The 24,340-nt window shown below is 42.9% G+C and overlaps 1 protein-coding gene across 2 annotated transcripts; it reads left to right on the top strand.

Moving 5' to 3' along the window:
* EIF4EBP2 (eukaryotic translation initiation factor 4E binding protein 2) lies at positions 1 to 23,690 on the top strand. 2 transcript variants are annotated; one of them, XM_061181325.1, is made up of 4 exons: positions 1 to 476; positions 15,156 to 15,341; positions 16,914 to 16,988; positions 23,342 to 23,690. In XM_061181325.1, the coding sequence occupies exons 1-3, from the start codon at positions 332 to 334 to the stop codon at positions 16,943 to 16,945; spliced, it is 363 nt and encodes a 120-aa protein (XP_061037308.1). In that variant the 5' UTR covers positions 1 to 331; the 3' UTR covers positions 16,946 to 16,988; positions 23,342 to 23,690. The 2 variants fall into 2 exon arrangements, with proteins under 2 accessions (XP_061037308.1, XP_061037317.1); XM_061181334.1 differs by lacking the exon at positions 23,342 to 23,690 and adding an exon at positions 20,369 to 22,056.
* Positions 23,691 to 24,340: the final 650 nt, after the last annotated feature.

Genomic DNA, 24,340 nt, shown 5'->3' with positions numbered 1-24,340 from the left:
TTCGCCCGCTTCCGGTCGTCGTCGTCGTCGTCGTCGCCGCTGCTGCAGCTGCTGCTGCTGCTGCTACTGCTGCTGCTGAGGCTGCTGGCGGAGGCCGGAGGAACGGGCGGCGGCGGCGGCGGCGGCGGCTGAGAGGGCGGCGGCGGGAGCGGAGCGGGACGAGGGAGCGAGAGGAAGCGAGCGAGGAGCGAGCGGAGCGCGCCGAGCCCCGCCCGCCCTTCCGCCCGCCGGAGCAGCAGGAGCAGCCCGGGCCCCCAGCCGCCGCCGCCGCCCGCCCGCCTGCCCGCCTGCCCGCCCGCCGGACAAAGCCCGAGAGCCCGCGCCCAGAGCCATGTCCTCGTCCGCCGGCAGCGGCCACCAGCCCAGCCAGAGCCGCGCCATCCCCACCCGCACCGTGCCCATCAGCGACGCCGCGCAGCTACCTCATGACTATTGCACCACGCCCGGGGGGACGCTCTTTTCCACCACGCCGGGAGGTGAGCGCCGTCCGCCCGCGCGGCCCTCACCCGAGCCTGCAGCGGCTGCAGCCGGCTCCCGAGCGCGTCCGCGCCAGCCTCCGCGGTGTCCCCTCAGTTTCCCGCCAAGGTCCTTTAACTCAGGGCGTGTCCACGCTGGCCGCTCCGGCCACCCCGGCTCCGCCACAGCCCCTCCGCCGCAGCCCCACTAAAGCCCCCGTGAGACAGCTTTCGGGAACCTTAACTTCGCGTTCTCTCGCCTGCAGCTCGATTCAGTGCGTGCCCACTCTGGAAAGTGGCTCTCCTGTAGCGAAAAAAAGCCCTTGTTCCCGCTTCGTGGCAGGTTTACGCACTCTACCCAGTTTTCTGCCTCCTCTCCTCCTGCTCTGGGGCAAATCGTCTACATTTGGCCTTGCACTCACTCCGCATTACCTCTGCCTCTTACATATTGTGTAGTTGTGCACACTGACGCTTGATTTTGGAGCTGTCTCCCGGGCCTTTGTAGAAAGGAAGTGGGGAGAGTAAGTCGCTCCTGGGACGCTGCGATGACTTGTTTTGCTGCTTTTAGAACACCAGGAGGAGGCTGGAATGCGGAGTTTGGAAGCCTCGCCCAGTGTTATCCCGCTTTGACAGCATTGTTTACTTTGCTGGACCAGGCCCCGCGGGTTGGGGGAGTCCCCAGGCTGGAGGAGGAGTGATAAAATAATGCTCAAGTAATAGGCTAGGGAAAGGAGCGCTGGCAGCCTTGAGGGTAGAGTTTTGGCGGCGCCGCCTTGGGAGGTAGATTGAAGAGGGCGTTGTCAAGCAGGGCACCCTTGCTGGGGGGCTCGCTTGATCCTGGGGAAGGGGCAGTGCAGAGCGGGGTTTCTGAACACTGCTTTTCAAAGTACGACCAGAAACTGTTTACAAGGAAGAACACTGGGGTAGAGGTGAAGAACGTTGAATTAATTGTTCACGGGAAAAGGGAGCTCAAAGGTTGTCTTTCCCCTCACTGGGCTTTTCTCCAGAGGGAGGAGACTGGACGATCTTGAGGGACATTATGAAGGGAATGGTGCTTCATTTTTAACTTTGTAACTTTGCCTTTTGGTGACGGCCTCTGGCTAGAGGGTTGGGACTTGGCTGGCAACCCCTGCAGTCTGCAAGATTGCTAGCTTCGTTCTTGTGGGCTGGGCTCACCAGTTGTACTACAACCAATCCCCTGCAGTTAGGCCTGGGCGATCCTTTAATCGGTTGCACAATAGCAAGGCGGTAGAGTAAGAAGACCTTGCCAACAGGGGATAAAAATCTAGGAGAGAGCTCTACAGAGGAATCCAGCCAGGCCACTCTAGGGGTGGGGTGACTGCCTTGTAAGACTTTTAAATAACCCAGGCAGGAGAAGTTCATCAATAAGTGTGGAGAACTGGGCTTAAGGAAGTTATAACTTTGCAGAGCAGTGGAGTTTCTAGTGAGGTGGCTTACCTCATTGGAGAAACCTCCCTCCTGACCTGATCTGTTCAAGGCCAGACCCTGAGCATGCTGAAATCTTCTTGCCTTTTAATTGTGAAAGATTTTGGCAGATCAGAATCTGCTCCAGATAGGGTTGTCTTGAACTTGAACTGACAGCTTTTAAGAAATGGATACTGTTTTCCAAGGTGATGGAAAGAGATTTATAACTTCTTCCAGAATTCTTTGTGAATTCCGTAATGCCTGTGCTTCCAGCAGTTCAGAACTTATGTCATAGTAGCAACTGCACTCAGATATTATTTCTTTGAGGAAGGAACTAAACTTTTAGCTGTATATTAATCATTATTCCCCTGAGGGAAGAGTCACAGGGACACCCTTTTTGGCATATTTCAGACAGCCAAGCTACCATGCTTTTAAAGTAAGGGCATAGTCTTTAAGTGTACTTTAAAGATAGACGCCTATCTCATAGTCTGGATTAGTTCCTACAGTGCTTGGAAAGATTCTGCCAGAAATACTGATTCATTTATCCTTCCTCCCTGTGTACATAGCCACTACTGCTTTCTCAAATATCACTGACCCTGTCTCCAGATAGTTTCGACACTTTTTTTAAAAAATTAATTAATTTATTTATTGGCTGTGTTGGGTCTTTGCTGCTGCGGCCAGGCTTTCTCTAGTTGCAGTGAGCGGGGGCTACTTTTCGTTGCGGTGCGCGGGCTTCTCATTGCGCTGGCTTCTCTTGCTGCGGAGCACAGGCTCTAGGCACGCGGGCTTCAGTAGTTGTGGCCTGTGGGCTCTAGAGCGCAGGCTCAGTAGTTGTGACACGGGCTTAGTTGCTCCACAGCATATGGGATCTTCCTGGACCAGGGCTCGAACCCGTGTCCCCTGCATTGGCAGGCGGATTCTTAACCACTGCGCCACCAGGGAAGTCCCAGTTTTCTACACTTTTTAATTTCTGATTTAAAACTTGTCATCTTAGCTCATCTATTATATTGAGCCAATATTTATTGGTAGAGCACATTGTCATCTTTAAATTTTTAACACAAAGACTTACGTAATGTGTTTATAAGATATAGCACTGTTGTGATTGGATTTAATCACTTTTATAGCAATTAACTCAGTGCCGCCTAGATTTTCAGTACTTACTGATGTAGTTTCCCCCCACTTTGGAAAATTTCCAATTTTCTGATGGTTTGTTCATCTCTTTTGTTACATTTCCCTCTCTCCTCTCATGTAATTTTCCTTCCCTGAACCAGGGTTGTTATTTGGTCACCTCTAGGCACCTGAATTAATCCGATTAGGTACCTTAAGTGAGTTTTGTGGGTCTAGTGCAGTGCTTTGCACAAAAGGGGACTACAGACAAAAGTAGGAAATGCAGTCTTTGCTCTGAATGGTCTTAAAATCTTGGTGGGGGTTAAGGGTGGAAAAGCTTTTTAGTTCTAAAAAAAAAAACTTGTAAAGAGTCGAGTGCTAACGTATATTTCAGACTTGAAAACATTTAGAAAAGCGATAGAAGGCTTGTAGTGAAAAATCTATGTAGTAGGAAGGAAGGGGATTAGAGTTTCCTGTCTCAAACTTCTGGAAACTTTCTGGAGTGTCATACACATGTCAGAGCATTCCAGGATAACAGTTGATGTGCTGAATGCCCTAAATGATCAGACTGGGCAAGGACATTCACAACACAGTGAACTTAACACCTCTCCCCACAGAGGATACAGTTCACCCTTGAAAAGGTTTCTCAAAATTGCCTTCCTGTGGTTTGGAAAATGAGAGTTGGGTGAAAACACACTTGCTGTAACCTCTTCTGTTTCTCATATTTTTAGAAGTGTACATTTTCTCATTATTAAGGAAGAGTAAAATTTTTGAGTAAATTCAAAATGCCCTTGGATTTTATTTTGTTTTGTTTTATCTGCCTGGAGGAATGGGGATGAATGATGTTCGGTTCTAACTTTGAGAAGCTGCTTCTGGCCTCAGTGAAAGGTAAAGTTACTGCAGTCTCCTTCACTTTTGTGACATTAGGAAGGAACCTAATGCTTTCATTCTGTAACTGAGAGAAATTAAGTAACTTGTTAGTGTCATACAGCTAATTAATGTCAGTGGGTAGTTGCAAATTTAGTGTCCTGATACCTAGTCCAGTTTTTTCCTCTGTTGTCTTACGATGCGTATTTTCCTAGGAAAGGGAGTTTACAAACATTTAAAAAGACTCTTCGACCTCTGGAATGCTAGCTAATGGCGATGCTTTTTGTTATCTTATTTTTTTTAAGTTCTGAACTGTCTCCCTGTGGGAGGGTTGTGCTCTGGGGAATGAGCAGAAACATAGAGACCTCTTTGAGCCTTTCTTTTTGCCTTTCTTTTCCTGCATAACATCCTCATCAGCTGTGGAAAAGTATGCTGTTGCCATAACAAGAGCACCAGAGGGGAACTAACTATGATGGTCTGAAATCTTGTTCATACTCTGTGCTTCCTCTCTGCCAGCTGGAGAGTTGCTGTGATTGATTGGTTCACTGAAGGCCATTGGAAGGGTCTGGGGATAAAGGAGAAGACAGGAAGAAGGGAAAAGAATCCACTTGGAGTGAGCCATAATAAAGTAAGAGTATTTGGGGGGAGTCCTGAGTGTTAATCTGATTCCTTTCTTGGGAGAAATGAATAGAGCTCTGTGTAGATATGGGGAAGGAAGGCCAGTTTCTCACTGTTACAAAATTTCTAGTTCAGTGACCTTGGGCTGAGTTTATTCTAGGCCAAAAACTTCTGAACCAGCAAGTGTACTTATTTGGCTCTCTCGTTTCAGTTATTAACCAAAGGACTTCATGATTACATGTGAGAAGTGTGTGAAAAACATGTTGAAAGTTGTCCAATCACTTTGCCTTGTGTTTCAGGAAGATGGCATTTACTTATCTCAGAGTAACAAAAATTAACATGTGTTATTCCGGAGCAGATTTGGCTGTAGTCTCATATTCATCAGCTGCCAAAGCATGTACTAGAAGATGTAGCTTAGTTTTGTGTTGGGTGCATGTTTGCTGATGAGGGACTGAATTCTGAGCCTGGGAAGGCAGCAGCCCTCAGCCGCAAGGCATATAGCAGTGCGATGTGTGGAAGGGAGTGCCTCTGCCTGCTCCATGTCAGTCACAGCCTGATGAGGGAAGACAGAGCTCGTCCAGGCTGATAGTGCACAACTCCCTTCTGCTCTCCGGAGGCCTGTGTGTAAAACGGGAAGGGTGAAACGTGACGAGTCTGTAAATTGGCACTACCAGGGTTGTTCCGCAAAGACCTTGTGAGGACTGGAGTCTTAAAGATGATTTTATGGGAGGGGTCTTGCATTGTTTGGAGACAGTGTAAAGATATGCAGATCATGTCCTTTCAATTTTTCGATATTGTCTTGAATAGGCTTCATGGATTTGTATGGACAAAAAAATATTTTGGTGTGTGGACATGTCATAACAAATGACTAAGGAATGTCAGGTTTTTTATTTTTATATGGAATCAGCCAAAATAATTTTTGGAACTCAAATAGCTACAGTAGTAAATAATGTTGTAGGAGATGCTTCGCTGCCAATCAGCAGTAAAGGCTGTGATGAGGAAAAAAAGATTTGCAGATCAGACAAGGTAAAGTTAATGTGGGAAAGCTAGTTCATCTGGTTGGAGAGGAAGAGAGCCTGAGCAGGACAGTAGTTGGTTGGTGAAGGATAGAACTTTTTCTTGGCTTCCAAGTCTTTCGATGAACAAATTAATGTTTAAAAGATTTTTGCTAATCTATTTATAATAGAACAGAAGTCAGTTGAAACTTGCTCTCATTCAACTTATTGAATAGGTAAGGCTTAGGCTACCATTTTCAAATTTGTTCATCACAGAGCTTTGTTTGGCAAAGATCCCTTAAAACCTGTGTTATAACACCCAGCAGCTATCTATCTGATGTGTGGCTCGTTTTTAAAGGACCTCTTCACCTGATACTCAGGCCACAGTTTGAACCCAGAAGCTCAGAAATCTATGAGTGTTTATATCTGAATAAATGATCTTTCAGATCCTTAGGACAAATGCCCCGGCAACTGAAGCTGTTCATTTCATTGAGTAGTTTTTAAAAGTAAAATCCTTAACAAGCAAGGATCAATTAACTGGAAAATACAATTCAATTCTTGTAGATTCCTTGGGATTATCTATATACAAGATCACAGTCATCTGTGCATAGAGATAGTTTTACTTCTTTCTTATCAATCTAGGTGCCCCATTTTGTTTTGTTTTTCTGGCCTAATTGCCCTGGCTAGAACTGGAACCTTTACTACAGTGTTGAACAAAAATGACAAGAGAGTGACAACAGATTCCCTTGACTTGTTCTCAATATTAGGGGAAAACCTCCAGTCTTTCATCATTAGGTAAGATGGTAGCTGTGGTTTTTCATAGATGCTCTTTATCAGGTTCAGGAAGTTCCCTTTTATTCCTAGTCTGTTGAATGTTTTTATTATGAAAGGGTGTTGGGTTTTATCAAATGCATATATATATTGCATCTATTGGGATGATCATGTGATTTTTGTTTTTTATTCTATTGTTATGATGTATTATGTTAATTATTTTTAGATGTTGAACCAGCCTTGCATTCATGGGATAAGTGCCATTTGGTCATGGAATATAATCCTTTTTATATATGTTGCTGAATTCAGTTTGCTAATGGTTGAGAATTTTTGCATCTATATTCATAAGGGATATTAGTCTGTGTTTTTCTTGTGGTATCTTTGTCTGGTTTTAGTGTCAGTGTAATACCTCATTCAATTTTAATTTTTTTAGAAATGGCCTGCTGTTTATAGCAGAAGTGAGGACTGGTGAAGATAGACCATTGCTCTCTAGGTTCTAAGAGGTACCTATCAGAAAGTTGAGAGGCTTGTGGTTCATTTTAAGATGTCATAATTAATCCTTTGAGCTTGAGAAAGGTGCTCATCTCATTACCAGAGAATGTTTATGTTAGAGCTGGGCTGCTTTTACATTGAAATGAAACCACTCTCTGGTCTGATAAGTTCCTAGAACCATTATGAAGAAGCAGCACTGAAAAAAAGTGACCTAGACCAGTGATCTCCAGTAGGCTTCTTTGCCTCTTATGAACTTTATTGATGAGTTCCTCACTATGCGTAAAAGTAGAAGACATTGATATGTATGTATACATTGTTTTTATTTTTTTTTGAAGTGCCCAAGAGGAGTGAACTTGAGGAAAACAAGAAGTGGGAATGAAAGCCAGGCTTGAATCTGAGTGCTTTCCCCATACCAAAGCAGTGAGCGAGCCTTCATTAATTATTAACATTACAGAGGCTGAACCACAACATCTGTGAAATCTAATCCAAAGAATTGATCCAGGATGCAGTCAACAGTCTGTCAGATCCAACCAGCTTTTTCCTGGAATCAGAGCCAGGCATTTCTTGAGAAAATTTATTTCAAGATGAATGTTCAAGCCCAAACAGACGTGGACATATTTGATGTACTTCATTTTGATAGACTTAAAATCAGTTAGCATTTATTTGAGATTAGTTTGTGTTTTGTATACCACTTTGGACCTGGTACTAACTAAAAAGGTCATTTGTTTCAGATCACTTTGCAACCAAGACTCAAGAGAGCTAGATTTGCTTAGAGTACCTTGCTTATTTGTGTTTGTCTCCCGGCTCCTGTGTCACTGTGTGATCTTTCTTTGGATGCTAGTTTCTCCATCTGTAAAATGACAGGCTTCCGCCAGATGCTGTCTAAAGCCTCTTCTAGCACTGGACCTTCTGCATAGGAAGATAGTCATTATCAACTTCCCTTTCAGCCTAGGTGTGTGTTCTACTATGGCAGTGTCCTGCATGATTGGGCAGGGAGCCCATCCTTTGACATTAATATCTTGGAAGTCTTTATTGGAGTTAATCTTTATTGGAGTTAATCAAAGGACAATAAGGATTGGCTTTTCACAAACCTTGGATGTCTTCCGTTTGCCATAATTATTTAGCCATACTAAGTTATAATATCCTCCGGCTCCAATTGTGCCTTTTTTTGATGTAAAAATAGTCCCTCTCTTGGTTTTATTAGCACTTCAGGGATTTGATGGTTGTACACAGTAAATGTGGTTTGGCCACCATCAACTTCCCTGGAGGATACTGGGTTAGGCAGCTTGTAGCCTCCTCTGGGTTATCTGGCATAGAGCTTTTAGGAGTCTGTCGTTTCATCCAGAGCCTCCATGAAGAACAGATGTTTAAAACTGTAGTTCATTCAAGAATGTTCTCTAACACAGTCAATCAAACACAGACCTTGTTAATCACCCCTCTTAAGCTGGAATAATAAAAAGCAAAGAAAACCACTGTTTTTGTAAGTCCTTTGTGTATTTTAACTTCTTATTTTCCCTTTTTATTACTGGGGGAGACGGGGGCTTGGGAGGAAAGAGGGAAAGTGGCAAACTACCTTTCTGAGTGTATTGGAAACACTTGCTGCTTGTTCATCTTGTATCTGTTTCTGATATCTTGGTGGGCCCTTATATGAGGCATAGATGGAGAATGTCAGGAATTTCTAATGGAATACTAAAGTTACTTGCCAAGTGCTTTGTTGTTGTTGTTGTTTTAATTTCTAGATTTGAAGGATACCTTCTTCCTCGTGGCTTTAGTGTCGGTCTGTTACATATGTATTTATATTTGGAAATACTTTTTGAGTCATTTTTTTCCCCGATTCCTTATAATGGGCTTTGCTTTTTTTTTTTAACACTTTCTCTTGGTCTTAAAAAAAAAATTGGTGGTGGGGGCTTCTTTAAACAACAAATTTATTCTGTTACATTTCTGGAAGCTAGAAGTCTGAAATCATATATATGTCTTATTGTAAAATATACATAACATAAAATTGACCATTTCAACCATTTTTAAGGTACTGTTCCATGGCATTAAGTACATTCACATTGTTGCGCAGCCATCACCACCATCTATCTCTAGGACTTTTTTCATCTTCCCAAACTGAAACTTCATACCCATTAAACAATAACTCCCCATTACCTGCCCACCTCCAGCCACTGGCAGCCATCGTACATTCTGTCTCTATGAATTTGACTAGTCCAGGTACCTCATATTTGTGGGGTCATAAAATATTTGTCTTTTGTGACTGACTTGTTTGACTTAGCAAAATGCCTTAAGTATTCATGCAATCACCCTTTTATTTTTCTTTTGCATTTATTTTTTATAACTATGAAAGTAAAGTTTAAAAGTCATATAGTATTAGGCTAATAACAAAAAGCAACATTCTCATGCCCCATCTCATCTCCAGTTCCACTCCCCAGAGAAACCATTTTAAACTCTTTCAGCCATTTCTTCTAGCGTTTACCTCTGGATTTCTTTTTTTTTTTTTTTTTAAACATCTTTATTGAAGTATAATTGCTTTACAATGGTGTGCTAGCTTCTGCTTTACAACAAAGTGAATCAGTTACACATATACATATGTTGCCATATCTCTTCCCTCTTGCATCTCCCTCCCTCCCACCCTCCCTATCCCACCCCTCTAGGTGGTCACAAAGCACCGAGCTGATCTCCCTGTGCTATGCGGCTGCTTCCCACTTACCTCTGGATTTCTGAATAACATGATTTAATGCTATTTCTCAGTTTTAGATATTAACAGTTTCCTACTATGGAAGATGAGGATTTAAATTTAGGTAAATATTAAATACAGACGTGACGTGACTGACTCTATTGGTTTCCAGCCCAACAGCCGTTCACTCTTTTTCCATGCTACCCCAGATTCCCTCATTTTTTTAAAGTGGTAGTGTGCCAAGCCCCAGAAGATGCACCCTGACTACTCTATGGCTTCCCCAGTATCTGGGCTGGCAGGCATCTGACTCAGTTCTGGCCTAAGGATTGTAAGCAGGAAGTCCACTGACGCTTTTGTGAGAAAGATTTTCCTCTTTGATGGCTAAAGTCCTCTGAGGGAAGCCGTATTTGACCCTACACTCTCCCTTCTTGCCTAGGATATTGTTAGGAGGGTGTAGGTTCATCTCAGCCTTCTTGGAGGGTTTTGTGACCAGCTATTCAAGGTATTCAATTTGGGCAAGTTACTTATTGTTTCTTTTTTCTGAACTGTCTATTTGCATGAGTGGATGCTTAATTCTAATTCTGGAAGCAGCCTTAGTTAAACAGTTTTATGGTCAGGACCCTGCAAAAGTATAGTAACTACTACCCTGTCAGTTAACCATGTTACAGTGGACTTTGTCTAGGTGGTTTTATTTCAGGTTATACAATTTCTTGGGTGTATATAGCTTAATATATGGATTAATTATCATTTAAACTAAGCTACTTGGTCTTGAAAGAGGCCCTTAGGCTTGAATGACCTTGTTTCTGTACTAACTAACCATCTTCACAAGCATAATTTTGGGCCTTATTCATTCACCCTCTTGTGTTCCCTGCCATTTGAAAATCACTAGTTTTTTGATCAAAAGATAGAAGCTTTTTTTCCTCCTCTCTGTTCTCCATCAAAGGGACTGAGTTTTACTCTCATGTTTTCCTAGTAATGTCAGCATTTAGAAAGTGCTGGGTCAGGGTATTAGATTTATCTGAAAAAGTCGTCACCAAGGGATGAAGAACGTTTATAGATATCTAATGTTAACCTAGATCTAAAGATTCCTATTTATTTTGAAATCCAAACATGAAGACTATAGTAATATATGCAAGTTTTAAAAACAAAATAGAAAAAGAAAAATTGAACAGAAGCACATAAAATGCAAAAATGCCAAGAGACTACTGCTTTTAACAGTTTCTGTTTATAGTGATTTTATTGGTTACACTACTGTTACTGTAAATAATATATGTATACCACAATTTCTTGATTTCTTAACATTGGATGATACTGTTGACTCCCTATTATGAAAATGAGGCATATAGGACACTATATGCTTTCATTACTTTCTATACCTCTCATTTTCCCTCTCTCCATTTACCAATTTTTGTAGATTGTTTTATCGTTTTTGGTTCTTCTGGGTAGTTACCTTTAAAACTCTAAATACTATAGTTAAACCTCTTGTGTTTCAATCTGATAGTTTTAACTCTCCACCATGTGAGATTATACTATCTACCTGTCCTGCCTCTACTTTCCTGGTATGTCTGCCTTTCCATTATTTTCTACAATATCAAGGTCTATAATATTTACATACTCTTCCTTAACTATGATAATTCACTTTTATTATGGTTTAATTGTAAACATTGAAAATCAATAAATAGCATATATGATACTATGAATTTTGTAACTTTTCAATATAAAACCAAGGAGTATGATGATTTTCATAGAAAAGAAAATGGAACACTCACTGGAAAGAAAAAGTTTCCACTGTCAATGTCAAATAGATTCTTTTTTTTAACACTCCATCAATTTATTAAAATCATGCTCCATTTTAATATTGTCTTATACGCAAGCTATGGATTTTTTTAACCTTCTTTAAGAATTTATGGTTAACTTTTCTCTAGTTAGTTGTGGATGCATTGGTTGACGTTGAATTGGGCTGACATAAATGTGGCCGGCAGTTGAAATTTGAATTATTGGAAGTTCTTGCTTCAGAAAATGTGTCTGTGCACATGTATAAGAGACCCTGAATATTAGGTTTTTAATTGTCTTGGAATTCATATAATTTCACAGTAAACACAATATCCAAAAAAGGAAATATAAAGGGTTTTTTCCCCTGGCATTTTATTCATAGTCAGGTCTTAATGTTTTTCTTTTAATAGTTTTGTTTTTTTGTATGTCAAATGCTTTTCAATTACACCACAGAATCCTTAGTCACATGTTGATTCCCTTTTTTTGCTATATATCTGCTACAGTTAATTTTTTCAGCTTGCAGTGATCTAAAATTCAAACACTTAAAATACTGTGGTTTTGTACCCATATTTTCCCTGGCCATATTTAAGAACATTAACAGCATCAGTTAAGATCCTAGTTCTTCAGGTGTCTTCTCTTCTGAATTGTTTACTTTGTGTGCATTTGAAACCAAATGTATCTTAAAAATCCACTAAACTATTAAAACTAACGAGTGAGTTTAGTAAGGCTGAAAGAAACAAGATTGGTATACAAAAACCAATTGTGTTTCTATATACTTTCAATAAACAATCCAAAAATGAAATAAAGAAAATAATTCCATTTACAATAGCATAAAAATAATAAAATACATAGGTATAAATTTAACAAAAAAAGCACAAAACATTTACTGTGGAAACTAGATAATATTGTTGAAAGAAAGAAGACCTATATAAATAGACATTCCATGTTCATGGATCGGAAGACTTAATATTGTTAAGATGGCACTACTCCCAAAATTTATCTATATATTCAGCACAATCCCCATCAAAATCCCAGCTGGCTTCTTTGCAGAAGTTGACAGGCTGACTCTAAAATTCATATATGGAACTTTAAGAGACCTAAAATACCCCAAGCAATCTTGAAAAAGAAAAACAAAGTTAGAAGACTCACACTTCCTGATTTCAAAAGTTGTTACAAATCAAGACAGTGTATTACTGCCATAAGGATACACATAGATCAGTGGAAGTCCAGAAATAAACCCTCACAATTACGGCCAATTGATTTTTTTAAAATTAATTAATTAATTAATTATTGGCTGCATTGGGTCTTCATTGCTGCGCGCGGGCTTTCTCTAGTTGCGGCGAGCGGGGGCTACTCTTCGTTGCGGTGCATTGCGGTGCTTCTCGTTGTGGTGGCTTCTCGTTGTGGAGCACGGGCTCTAGGTGCGTGGGTCAGTAGTTGTGGCGCACGGGCTTAATTGCTTCGCGGCATGTGGGGTCTTCCCCGACCAGGGCTTGAACCCGTGTCCCCTGCATTGGCAGGCGGATTCTTAACCACTGCACCACCAGGGAACTCCCTACGTGAATGTTTATAGCAGCATTATTCAAAGTGGAAACAAGCCAGATGTCCGTCAACTGGTTAATTGATAAAATGTGATTTATACATACAATGGAATATTATTTGGCAATACAAAGAAATTAAGTACAGTTGATCCTTGAACAACGTGGGGGTTAATCCAAGTGTAACCTGTAGTTGGCCCTCTGCCTCCATGGATTCAGCCAACACTGACCGTATAGTACTGCAGTACTTCCTGTTGAAAAACAGTTCTAACTTGCATTGTTCAAGGGTCAACTGTACTGATAAATGCTAAACATGAATGAATTTTAAAAACCTGCAAGTGAAAGAAATAGTCATAAATGGACACATATTGCATGATTGTATTTTATGAAATGTCTAGAATAGGCAAATCTATAGAGACAGAAAAGAGATCAGTGGTTGCCTAGGCTGGAGAGGTTGACAGAACGTGGGGAGAGACTGCTAAATGTATATGGGTTATCTTGGGGATGATGACAGTGTTCTAAAATAGTTTGTGGTGGGAATTCCCTGGGGGTCCAGTGGTTAGGACCCGGCGCTTTCACTGCTGTGGCCCAGGTTCAATTCCTGGTCGGGGAACTAAGATCCTGAAAGCCTCATGGCACAGCCAAAAAAAAAAAAAGATTGTGGTGATGATTGCATAATTCTATGAATATACTAAAAACTATTGAATTACACACTTTGAATGAATTGTACATGAATTATATCCCAAAGAAGTAAAAAATGTATTTTATTGCCTCTGCAAAGTCACAGGAGTTCTTCAAAGTTTCTTCTATATCTGACACATTTAGGTAGAATTTCTACTACTTATTTCCTACTTGGTTCAATTATAATTCTTTAATGTTTATGTGTTGCTAATATATAATTTAGAAATAGAAAGCTTGCTTTTATCCTGTGCTTTTTTTCACCACCTCACCTCAGAGTTTCCAAGCTTAGTGTACTACAGAAGTGAGAATAATCTTGTTCTGACTTGCAATGTGAATATTAGTAAGAACATCTCACAGTGAAATCTCACCCTTCTGAAACCTAGCCATGGACAAAAGTGGGGGGTGACACAACAAAATCCATCCACTAAAGCTGCTTCCCTTTGTTCATTGGAAAACCATCAGGCTCCTTCCCAGCCTACTTCCTCTTATTTTACATAGTGTTAAAATAAGCAGATCACCAATTTCTAAACCCAACAGATTAGATGTATCAAGTTAGAATGGGTGTAAAGGGTGTACTGTAGACTGAATTGTGCTCCCCCCCATTCATATATTGAAGCACTGACCCCCACAATGTGATGATATATAGAGATAGGGCCTTGGGAGGTAATTAGGTTTAGATGAAGTCCTGAGGGTAGGGCTCTCAAAATAGGATTAGTGTCCCAAAAGAGACACCAGAGAGCTTGCTCCCCTCTCCCCCATGGGAGGACACAATGAGAAAGAACTGTAAGGAAATACATTTCTGTGTAAGGCACCCAAAATGTGGTATTTGGTTAGGGCAACCAAACTAAGACATGGAAAAAAGATGGTTCTTAGCCAAACAGTGAGGGAGGAGACAAGGAAACCATGGTGGGGAGGGCCATAAGCACAACCTGGCTATCTGAATCCTATTCAGTATAAGGAAAATACAGAGCACCAACTGAATAGGCCCTGAGACTTCCTAGGTCACAACATAGTGTAATAAATGAGTTTCATAATAATCAACCGGATTCATCAAGAAAGGGTTGGTTTTCTGTTTAAGGTGGTAAAAAGTTTTAAAATCTGTATTAGAAAAATTTCCATCCAAAATAGTTCAAATTATTCATTTTTCGAAAATTGAACTAAGTTTCTGCTCTCCAGAATGATTCATTCCTCATAATTTCAGCTACCTTTTTGTTTGTTTTTGTTTGTTTGTTTGTTTTCTTCGGCTGCATTGGGTCTTCGTTGCTGCATGCGGGCTTTTCTCTAGTTGTGGCGAGCGGGGGCTACTCTTCGTTGTGGTGCTTGCGCTTCTCATTTGCGGTGGCTTCTCTTGTTGCAGAGTGCGGGCTCTAGGTGTGCGGGCTTCAGTAGTGGCACGTGGGCTCAGTAGTTGCGGCACACGGGTCCTAGAGTAAGCAGGCTTCAGTAGCAGCGCGTAGGCTCAGCAGTTGTGGCTCGCAGGCTCTAGAGCGCAGGCTCAGTAGTTGTGGCGCACGGGCTTAGTTGCTCCGCGGCATGTGGGATCTTCCTGGACCAGGGCTCTAACCTGTGTCCCCTGCATTGGCAGGCGGATTCTTAACCAGTGCGCCACCAGGGAAGTCCTGCCTTTTTGAATTGTTAACTAAGTTCTTATTTTTCAAAGCAAGGAAAGTGAAGGTAAATTTCTACTTTCCTTGTCCTAAAATTATATTTGAAACAGGATACAAAACTTCTGTCTTCTTTAAACCCTGTTTTCCAGGAACTCGAATCATTTATGATCGAAAGTTTCTGTTGGATCGTCGCAACTCTCCCATGGCTCAGACCCCGCCCTGCCATCTGCCCAATATCCCAGGAGTCACCAGCCCCAGCACCTTAATTGAAGACTCCAAAATAGAAGTAAACAATTTGAACAACTTGAACAATCATGACAGGAAGCATGCAGTTGGTAAGAGAATGCTGGTATTAGGGACCAAGAGGGTAGCCCTGGGATTCGAATGTCAGTCTGCTGTGGGTTGAAAAGTTGATGCTTCAGTTATAACTGATATTCAGTCATATGTCTCTAAGGTTCCCCCCACTCCCCTCACCAAGGCTTATTGAATTATTGAATTGTTCTGAAAACCCTGAGTTCTAAACCATAACCAAATCTAATCTAGGTGGGGGTTGGGGGGTGAGGAAGAATCCAAAATCAGGGACTGGTAAATCCCAAAGAGGACTCCTTGAACTGGGCTTTGTTTGGACTAGGGATAACACACACACAGAGAAACAAAACAATTTAATAGCTCCCATTTCCATCACCCTCAGGAAACAGACCTTGCTTCTTACAAGAAGAACGTCATTTTTGTGGTGTAGGGCAGCAGTCCCCAACCTTTTTGGCACCAGGGACCAGTTTTGTGGAAGACGATTTTTCCATGGACTAGGGGGATGGGGGGATGGTTTGGGATGATTCAAGTGCATTACATTTATTGTGCACTTTATTTCTATTATTATTACACTATAATATGTAATGAAATAATTATACAACTCAATCATAATGCAGAATCAGTGGGAGCCCTGAGCGTGTTTTCACTTGGCACTCGCTGATAGGGTTTTGATATGCGTCTGCAGGCAGTTGATTTATTATGGTCTCTGTGCAGTCAGACCTCCCTGCTAATGATAATCTGTATTTGCAGCCACTCCCCAGTGCTAGCATCACCGCCTCAGCTCCACCTCAGATCATCAGACATTAGATTCTCATAAGGAGCTCGCAACCTAGAATCCCTCACATGCGCAGTTCACAGTAGGGTTCGCGTGAGAATCTAATGCTGCAGCTGATCTGACAGGAGGTGGAGCTCAGGAGGTAATGCAAGCGATGGGGAGCAGCTGTAAATAGAGATGAAGCTTCTCTCACTCGCCCACAGTACCAGTCCGTGGCCGTGGGGGTTGGGGACCCCTGGTGTAGGGAAAAGCAGTATGGTTTTTCACCCCGTTTTCCAGGACTGCCTGTAATATTTCAGTAAATACTCCCCCATACTCACACACACACGTTTATTAATGAGTCCTCTCTGTGTCTGTGGAAATGGCCAGCTCCTGAAGTACACCTTGGATTGCACCCCATGACCCTTTTACACGAGCCAGCATTCTGCCTCCTCAAATTCCAAATGAGTTTTTAATGGACAAAGTGTCGATTCAGAGCAGGGCCAAAGTTCAGAGCCTCCAGAAGAATGTGCTGACTTGATAGATGGCCAGGTGCTCCCCAGGAGCTCCCGTTTGGTCAACCTCTGGACAAAGGGACACTCAGAAAGTTTTCACTTGTATCCTTTCCCCCAATTGCTCCTCCCTGTGGGTGATTTGACTGCCATTCTTGTTTTTCCCCCAGATTAAAAAGACTAGCCAAAGCAAAGCAGAATAGTTGTTTCAAGGCTGCAGAGAATGGGACAGTTTGAATTCCTTTTTGACCTTTGTGCAAAGGGAATGATAGTTAAAACTGTTTTGCTTTTTCTCTTCGTGCTTAATGTTTTCTGTTCTTCATTCTAACCAGGAGATGATGCTCAGTTTGAGATGGACATCTGACTGTCCTGCGAGGATCAGAAGAAAAGCAGCAACACTGATACACGTGTGTACCTGATTTGGCCAATAGGATCAACAATGCAAAGACAGAAGAGGCAGTACCAGCAATCCCTGTTGCAGTCTCCTACTCCTGCTCCCCTGCTCCTTCTCCGGGTGCCAAAGGATGCAAAGATGAGCTGCATCTGACCATTTCTTCTCCCTATTTCCTGTTCCCCTTCCCAGTTAGACAGTTAGATTGAAGGCCCTTGGCATATTTCTGTAGAACTAAGCAGCCCACAGAGGAAAACAGTTAACCTCTGGTTCCCCCTTCCCCCCATTTTTTTTTTTAATCCCAAATCAAATACCAGCCTACCAATAATTGGCTGGCTGGGAAGTCTGGGGAAGTGATATGGAGGTTTGATAGGTTCAGCATCATTCCTGTTCTTACCCTCTGTCTCTCCTCCCTGTCTTGCTCATGTTTCACTGCTGCAAAAGTCTGGGTTTGGGGTCTTGAAAACCATTGGAGGGAAATGGTAAACAGGAAGAGAGCTGCTTTCTCTTTTACCTTGAGGTGTTTGTCCTTGGGGACAGAACGCTGTTTGTACATCTCTGGTAGCATTACCCTGGGGCACTGTTTTGAGGTCCACTTCCCCTCCTTCCTCTGGGAGGAATGTCTTCTGTCTTTAGTATTACAGTTCATCTTCCCGTTCGTTTACTTATCACAATTGTGCAAACATTTCTTAACTCTACATCAGAAGGGGGTCTTTGGTCACCAGTTGTTCTTTCCTCCCCTTCTCCCATCCCTCCCTGCTTGCATCTTGTTGCTTGCAGTCCTTTTGTACTCTGAGCTATCCACGTGATTTCTCCTGCTCCCGGAGCAGGTCCCTACGACAGGACAGAGGCTCTTTGGATAAGGCCCGATGTATTGGGTTGACCAAAAAGTTCGTTCTGGTTTTTCCGTAAGATGTTACAGAAAAACCAGAACGAACTTTTTGGCCAACCCAATAGTCCTCTGCAGGTTGATACCCAGGAATGACCTCGGAAGACATTGAACTGTTTGAGTACCCAGGCTCAGTAGTCATTGTTTTTCAGTCCAGTGAGCATTGTGATATTTGTTGTCTGTGATTTTTGAGTTTGAAGTTGACTTTCAGAATGCTCTTAGAAAAGAACTAAACTTTTTTCCTTTGTGGACCTGCTTTGTTTGGCTGCTGAGGTAGAGAAGCATGGGCTTAAAAATGCGTTCCTTCCACTTTTCTTACCTTTCCCATGGTACTCTGAATTTCCCTATCTTTCCCTCCCTCCCTCCCGCCTTCCTTCCTTCCCTCCCTTATCTCTGCCAGGCCATTTTTCAAATGTACATCCAGGATACCTCAAGTGTTGGTATCTGATAATATCTGTCACTCCTCTTAACTGAGGAGTGACCTTTTATTTTTAAGATGAGTACAGACCTATTTTTAGATGTTTTCAGTACAGTTTTGAACAGCAACTTTTTAATTACACATCTTCCGGTGTTAGGAAGGTGAGAATTGTCCGTAGGCGAGTCTGCTGTTCCATGTCACCATCCCTCGTCTTCCCTAGTCCCTTACGAGCTCTTTCCTTCTCGCTCTAGTTTTGGGTGTGCATGTTTGGAGTTTGTAGTGGGTGGATTGTGAAACTGGACCATTCTGCCTTCCCTGGGTTGTTCATGGAAACCTCATTCTTTTTTCCCTTACCCTTTGCTGCTTCATTCCCCATCCCGTGGTCCTGACTGTTGACTGGCACAGTAATCCTGGGAGAGTGACTCCCCTCATAGAAAGACAAGTAAAATAGCCACTGGTGTCCTGGGAATTTCTGGTTGGATTTGGTGCCCTGAACCCTCTTATTAAGAGATCAGATCCCAGGGTGAGAGTAACAGGCCAGTTGGCTAAGATAGAAAGCTGTTTTTCTTTTGAACTATGAAAAGACCCTGTTTGCGAATACATTTTAGACAGAAAGAAGGAAGGATGTCTGAGGAACTTTGTTCTGTTTTCTGCTACAAAATGTGAAGAGTTCAAAAAGTGAAACCTTTTGTGATGGTTGATGTCTCTCAGGAATAAGCTGGATCTCCAGAGTTTTGGAGATGCTTTCAGTCTCAACAATTGATGAATGGAAAAGTATTTTTTGTTTGCTTTTTAATGTATCTCTGTTCTGATTTTAATTAAACTCCAAATTTCACTTTACATACTCTTGGAACAACTTAAGGTGCATTGGTAATTTGCATGAGAAGCTTGCTCAGGACCTCATTGTCCCCTGGGAGCTTGATTCTTTGGGAGTGGCGCTTTCATCCTCCTCAGGGCCCGGCCTGGGCATCCTCTGGAGTCTGACTCCACTACAGCGAGTAGTCGGGCTGTCAGCAGAAGCACGCGCCCTTGTTTGCTCTTTACTGCTGCACATGAAAACTCGGCTTCCTCACTGAGAGACGAGGAATGGATTTAAAACATGCCAGCTTGAGTAGTCTTAAGATGCCATGTTCCCCTTTTTTGCTATCTTGAGGAACTGCTGCATGTGGGCCCCTAATCAGAGGCCATATTTCTAGTATTTCTTGGGAGTGTCAGCTGTATAATATAGCAGCTGCCCAATCCTTTAGCCGTCTCTATAACGACCTCCATACTGCTTGGTGCAATTCCTTCCTGGAGGCCACTGCTACTAGAGATACTGTGGCCTCCATAAATCGGCATTTCAAAGATAATTTCACAAGGCAATAGATGAACTTCCAACAGATGACACCTTTGTGCCATGCCTCATAGAATCATTTTCAGGGCAAGCCAGAATCCAGTAGGTGGTTTACTCCTGTATGTTTGGAAGGAATCTCACAGTTGAAGCCCTAAATGAATAATCTCTCTGGGCTTTTTCCTGGAAAGGGAACCCCCTTAGGGTAGCATTTGAGTGAGGCGGTTCTTAAAATCTTATTGATTATTTGTACTTTTCTTCTTAGGAGAAAACCATGTTTCTGTACTTCTGGGGACAATCCATGTCGGTGAGAAATGACCTTGTCCAAATTCCAGCAGGAGACATGCATTGTCATGATTCTACCTCCTTCGTAGTGTGGTGCATTGAGTTCACCACTTCCTCATATTCTGTTGAAATAGCTATTGTGTTCTCAAGACCACAGTGTAGAGAAGCTGGCTTCTAGCTATTAGGCTTCCAAGCCAAGAGTTTTGTCCTTCCATCTGCGTTAGTTATCTATTGCTGTTTAACACATTACCCCCAAACTTAACATCTTAAAAGAGCGAACATTATCTGTCAGTTTCTGTGATTAGGACCTGGGAAGCAGCTTCACATGATGGGTCTGGCACAGGGTCATAGGAAGTTGCAGTCAAGATGTCAGCGGGGTCTGCAGTCACCTGGGGCTTGAGAATCCACTTCTGAGCTTTCTTTGTGGCTGTTGGCAAAATGCCTCAGTGTCTTCCTGTGTGGATCTCTTTTTAGGGCAGCATGAGTGTCCTCACAGCATGGCAGCTGGCTCCCCCTGAGCAAGTGATCCCAGAGAAAGAGGGCAAGGAGGAATCTGCAGTGCCTTTTATGACAGTCTCCGAAAGCACACGTCATCACGCCTTCGTATTCCGTTCCTTAGAAGCAAGCCACTAAGCCAGCCTACGCTCAAGGGGAGGGGAGTTACACCCCACCTACTGCATGGAGCGGTATCAAAGAATTTTGGGTATACTTTAAAACCACCTCACCCCCAATAGAGGATGAAACCAGGTCAACAAGAGGGGGTAGGTTTAAAGTAGATGATATACTGAGAGAGGTGTCGTTACTGAAAACAGTTCTCTTAAGACGTGCATCGACAAACAGATGAAAAACGGATTCTCTCCCCATGGCTACTGCCAGTTTTAAGAGGGGAGGCAAGAAATGGCAATTCCCAGGAGAATGTATCTATACATTTGCCTGGTGTATACTACCAGCAGCCCAAGGTTGCTTCTTTGTAAGTCCTTGGCTTGGTATCTAAGACTCAATACTGCTTGCTCGCTCTCTCCTTTAGCCAGGAATTGACAAAGGGAATTGGATCCTTCTAGTTGAGCCACTCAAATGGACTTAATTGGAGTCAGGGTTGTTAAGCAAAGGGAGCAAACTTGAATTACATTTTGGGTTACGGGGCTGAGGAAAGCTAACCGTTCCGATTCAGGGTGACATAGCTGAGAGCATCCAGAAGCCAGGTCCCCACCAGAGTCGATGCTTGGCACCTGCTCTCACAAACCACACCAGCTGAAGCAAACTTGGGCCAGGTCTCTCACTCAAGAAGCCACTTCTCAATAAGTAGGGAACATCTGGGAATTTAAAATGTCTGTCTGTGCTTTATTGTTCTTTAAATCCACTGCAGGTTAACTGCGTGCCCACCTCATCCTGGGCTTCCTGATGGAAACGGGTTCTTAAAGAGAACCAATGCTGTCTTCACCCTGAAGAAAAACTTAGATGAAGCTTGTCAGTTCAACACGTGTTTAGTGAATGTCTGCTATGTGTTTCTGGCACCCGTGCCAAGTTTTTAGAGATTTCAGACATCTTAAGGATGCAAATTCTTGTTTGGATTTATGCTCCAACTCTTCCCAGCATTTTCTTATCTATAGACCTGCTTGCTTTAGAGTATACTTGAATAAAAAAGCATTGCTGCGGAGGCAGCTATAAAAAAAAAAAAAGGTACTTCTTCCAGAATTAAGGAACTCATCTTTAAAGCACCTTCAAATGAATTTTTTTCCATCTGATTTTGAGGTGGAGTCAAAATAGGTGGTCTTTTATTTTTGCTGTTTGGGTTACCAGCTCTTTGGGTCTGTCAGACCTTAGGCGTATCACATATCTTGGCTGCTTGAAGCCTGGGCCCGCAGCCCTTTACATTCCCCTCCAGACGGGAGGCCCAGTGCTTTTCTCTCTGGGTCAAAACTTTCCCTTATCATGTTTCTGGACTACATGATAAGGGGAGCTATTTATTAATCTGCGAAACCCAATCTCTTACCTGCCCATGACATCTAGGAGGGGGTAGTATTTGTTTTAAAGAAGCGTTGTTTCCTTGGGAGGGCAATTTCTGTCTGGACTTTGAAGGGGGCATAGTTACCACACATAACTATCCCCACCACCACCACGTTCTTTACCTCTGTCCCAGCTTTTAATAAAAGATGACATCAGATCTTGAGGCAGTTGGGTCACAATTCTTTAGAATGCTTATACCCCAGGGGCATTTCCTGTTCTAGTCATGTTTTTCCAGTTGAGTATTGGCGTTTCCCTGAGGCTTGCTCACAGACATTTCTGATTGAAGATTAAGGATGGTTGATACAATCATTCATGTCACCTTTCCCACCCTCTGGAATTTACATTTCTTTCTCTGGGCTGGTCCTGGAAGTTGACACCTTTTGGCAAAGCTTAGATTTAGGAGAAGTCTTTCAAGTCCCTGTTTAGATGATCTGTGGTTTCTCTTTGCTTCCTCTGCCTACAGCCCTGGCAGACCATACTGTCTGGATCCCGAATGGAAAATAGTACTGAGATGAAACACATTCCTGGGGTATTTAAACTCTCACTCTGCCACCTTTCTAAGAGTTGGAGGCTGGCAGAGAGATGCTGCAGTGCTTGATAATCATTTGGCCACATTGAAATTTCCAAAGGGAGCTCTTGCCGGTGCTTAAACCCAAAATTCCTGAACACCTGAGATTGCATGAATCTAGCACAGAATATCCATTCTTGCCCCAATGTACCCCCTTCCTCTCCATCTTAATCTTTAAAACAAAACAAAACAAAAAACCCAAGCCCAGGCCAAGGGTCGTTTTTACTTGAAACCAGGAGAGTGGGGGAGTAACACGAGAGATGAGGGGCAAGCTGTGTGGTGAGGCATCCTGCTCCTGGTGTCTGTTCCAATCACTGAGGACTGTGAGCCAGTGCCTTTCCTTCGCCTGGAGATGGAGCCCATCTCTTTCTACCTGGGTGAGGAGACCCTCTGCTACCCGGGGTGAACCTTAAAGAGGGTGTCTTGGAGAGCCCAGAGGACACTCACATTTTTCGGGTGTCCATTTTAAGCATCTTTAAAATGTTTTATATATTAAAAAAAAAAAATGTTCTTCCCTGTCTTTGTGCAACCAGTGGCCCAGTTCCATCCATTCTGAATGGAAAAACGGAGACTGCCAGTACTTTCCTTGGTCTTCCCTTCGTCTCCCTTAATGTGGGTATCCCCTTACCCGGCCTGTCCATTGCACTGTCGTGGATGGAGAACAGAGGGCACCACGCAGTCCTGAGGCAGTCCTGTGTGACTCCGTGATCAGGTTTTTGTGTCTTGTTTTTCTAACTGTCCTTCCAAACCAGCAAGTGTTTGGAAATTAGGGGAAAAGTTAAATTCTCACCAACGGTTGCTGTTACACTTGAATCAATAAAGATCTTGAGTATCAACTTGGTGTTTTAATTTTTTTTTTTTTTAAATTTCAGGTGAAATCCTGTTGACACATTTTGGGCATCTTGCCTGGTGAGGAAGATGGGCAAAGGCAGTTGGCCACTTCATGTGTCAGTTCCTCTCAACATTTACGGAGCACTTTGTCCATCTGGCCCTGTATGTGCCAGGAGGTGATGTGTCCCTTCCCGAAGGAGCTTGGAGGTGAACACGTACATGCTGGGGCTGGATGCACCCAAGAAGGCCCTTCTTTAGGTACCAGCCTGGAGGAAGCCCAGACAACAGCTTTCCTTACGAGGGCTGCCTCTGCCCCTCAGGAGCACTTGTTAGAAATCCATCATATCTGATGTCTGAAAATAAACTAGACTCTGCTGCGTGAGCATCACATTCCTTGCTATTATTAATCCAGTGAGGCTCACATATTAGTATTGAGAGCAAGAATCCTGTCCTTTCAAGAATCCTGTGGACCGTGTAAACAGGTCCACAGAACAAAACAGCGTAGAGGTTTAGGGCACAGGCTTTGGAGTAAGACAGGCTTGAATTCCTGCTGTACCACTTAGTAGCAGCCACATTCTGACAGGATTTCCAGTCTCTCTAAGCTTTGGTGTCCTCTAAAATAGGGTTAAGTTAAGAAGTAGGTCTTACCTGGGTGGCTGTGGGCTCAGGTGGGATCATGGAAAGCACTTAGCCCAGTGGCTGGTATGTCAAGAGCTCAGTTACAGCTCAGTGTGACAAGTAGAGGTGGGTCAGCTGGGTCTGCTTTTCCCCAGAATGTGCAAGTTTGGGAGTGGAGCAGGCTTGTGTGACCCCTAGAAGGACGAAATAATCTCTTCAAGGGAAGATAATCTTGAAAGCCATTTCATACATCCTTTACTTTGCCCCAAAGGCAAATAGGGTATCAACTTCAAAGGCAATTTAGGATAGAGGGATAAGGCTTTTACTGCTAGTAAAAGGGGAGACTACATGATGGAGATTAACCTGACTGTGTTGCTGTGTGAGAGTCACAGCCGCTTCCCAGCTTCTGCTTTTTATCTTTT

Source organism: Eubalaena glacialis, chromosome 1, assembly GCF_028564815.1.
Source record: "Eubalaena glacialis isolate mEubGla1 chromosome 1, mEubGla1.1.hap2.+ XY, whole genome shotgun sequence".
NCBI lineage: Eukaryota > Metazoa > Chordata > Mammalia > Artiodactyla > Balaenidae > Eubalaena > Eubalaena glacialis.
This window is presented reverse-complemented; position numbering and strand designations above follow the sequence as displayed.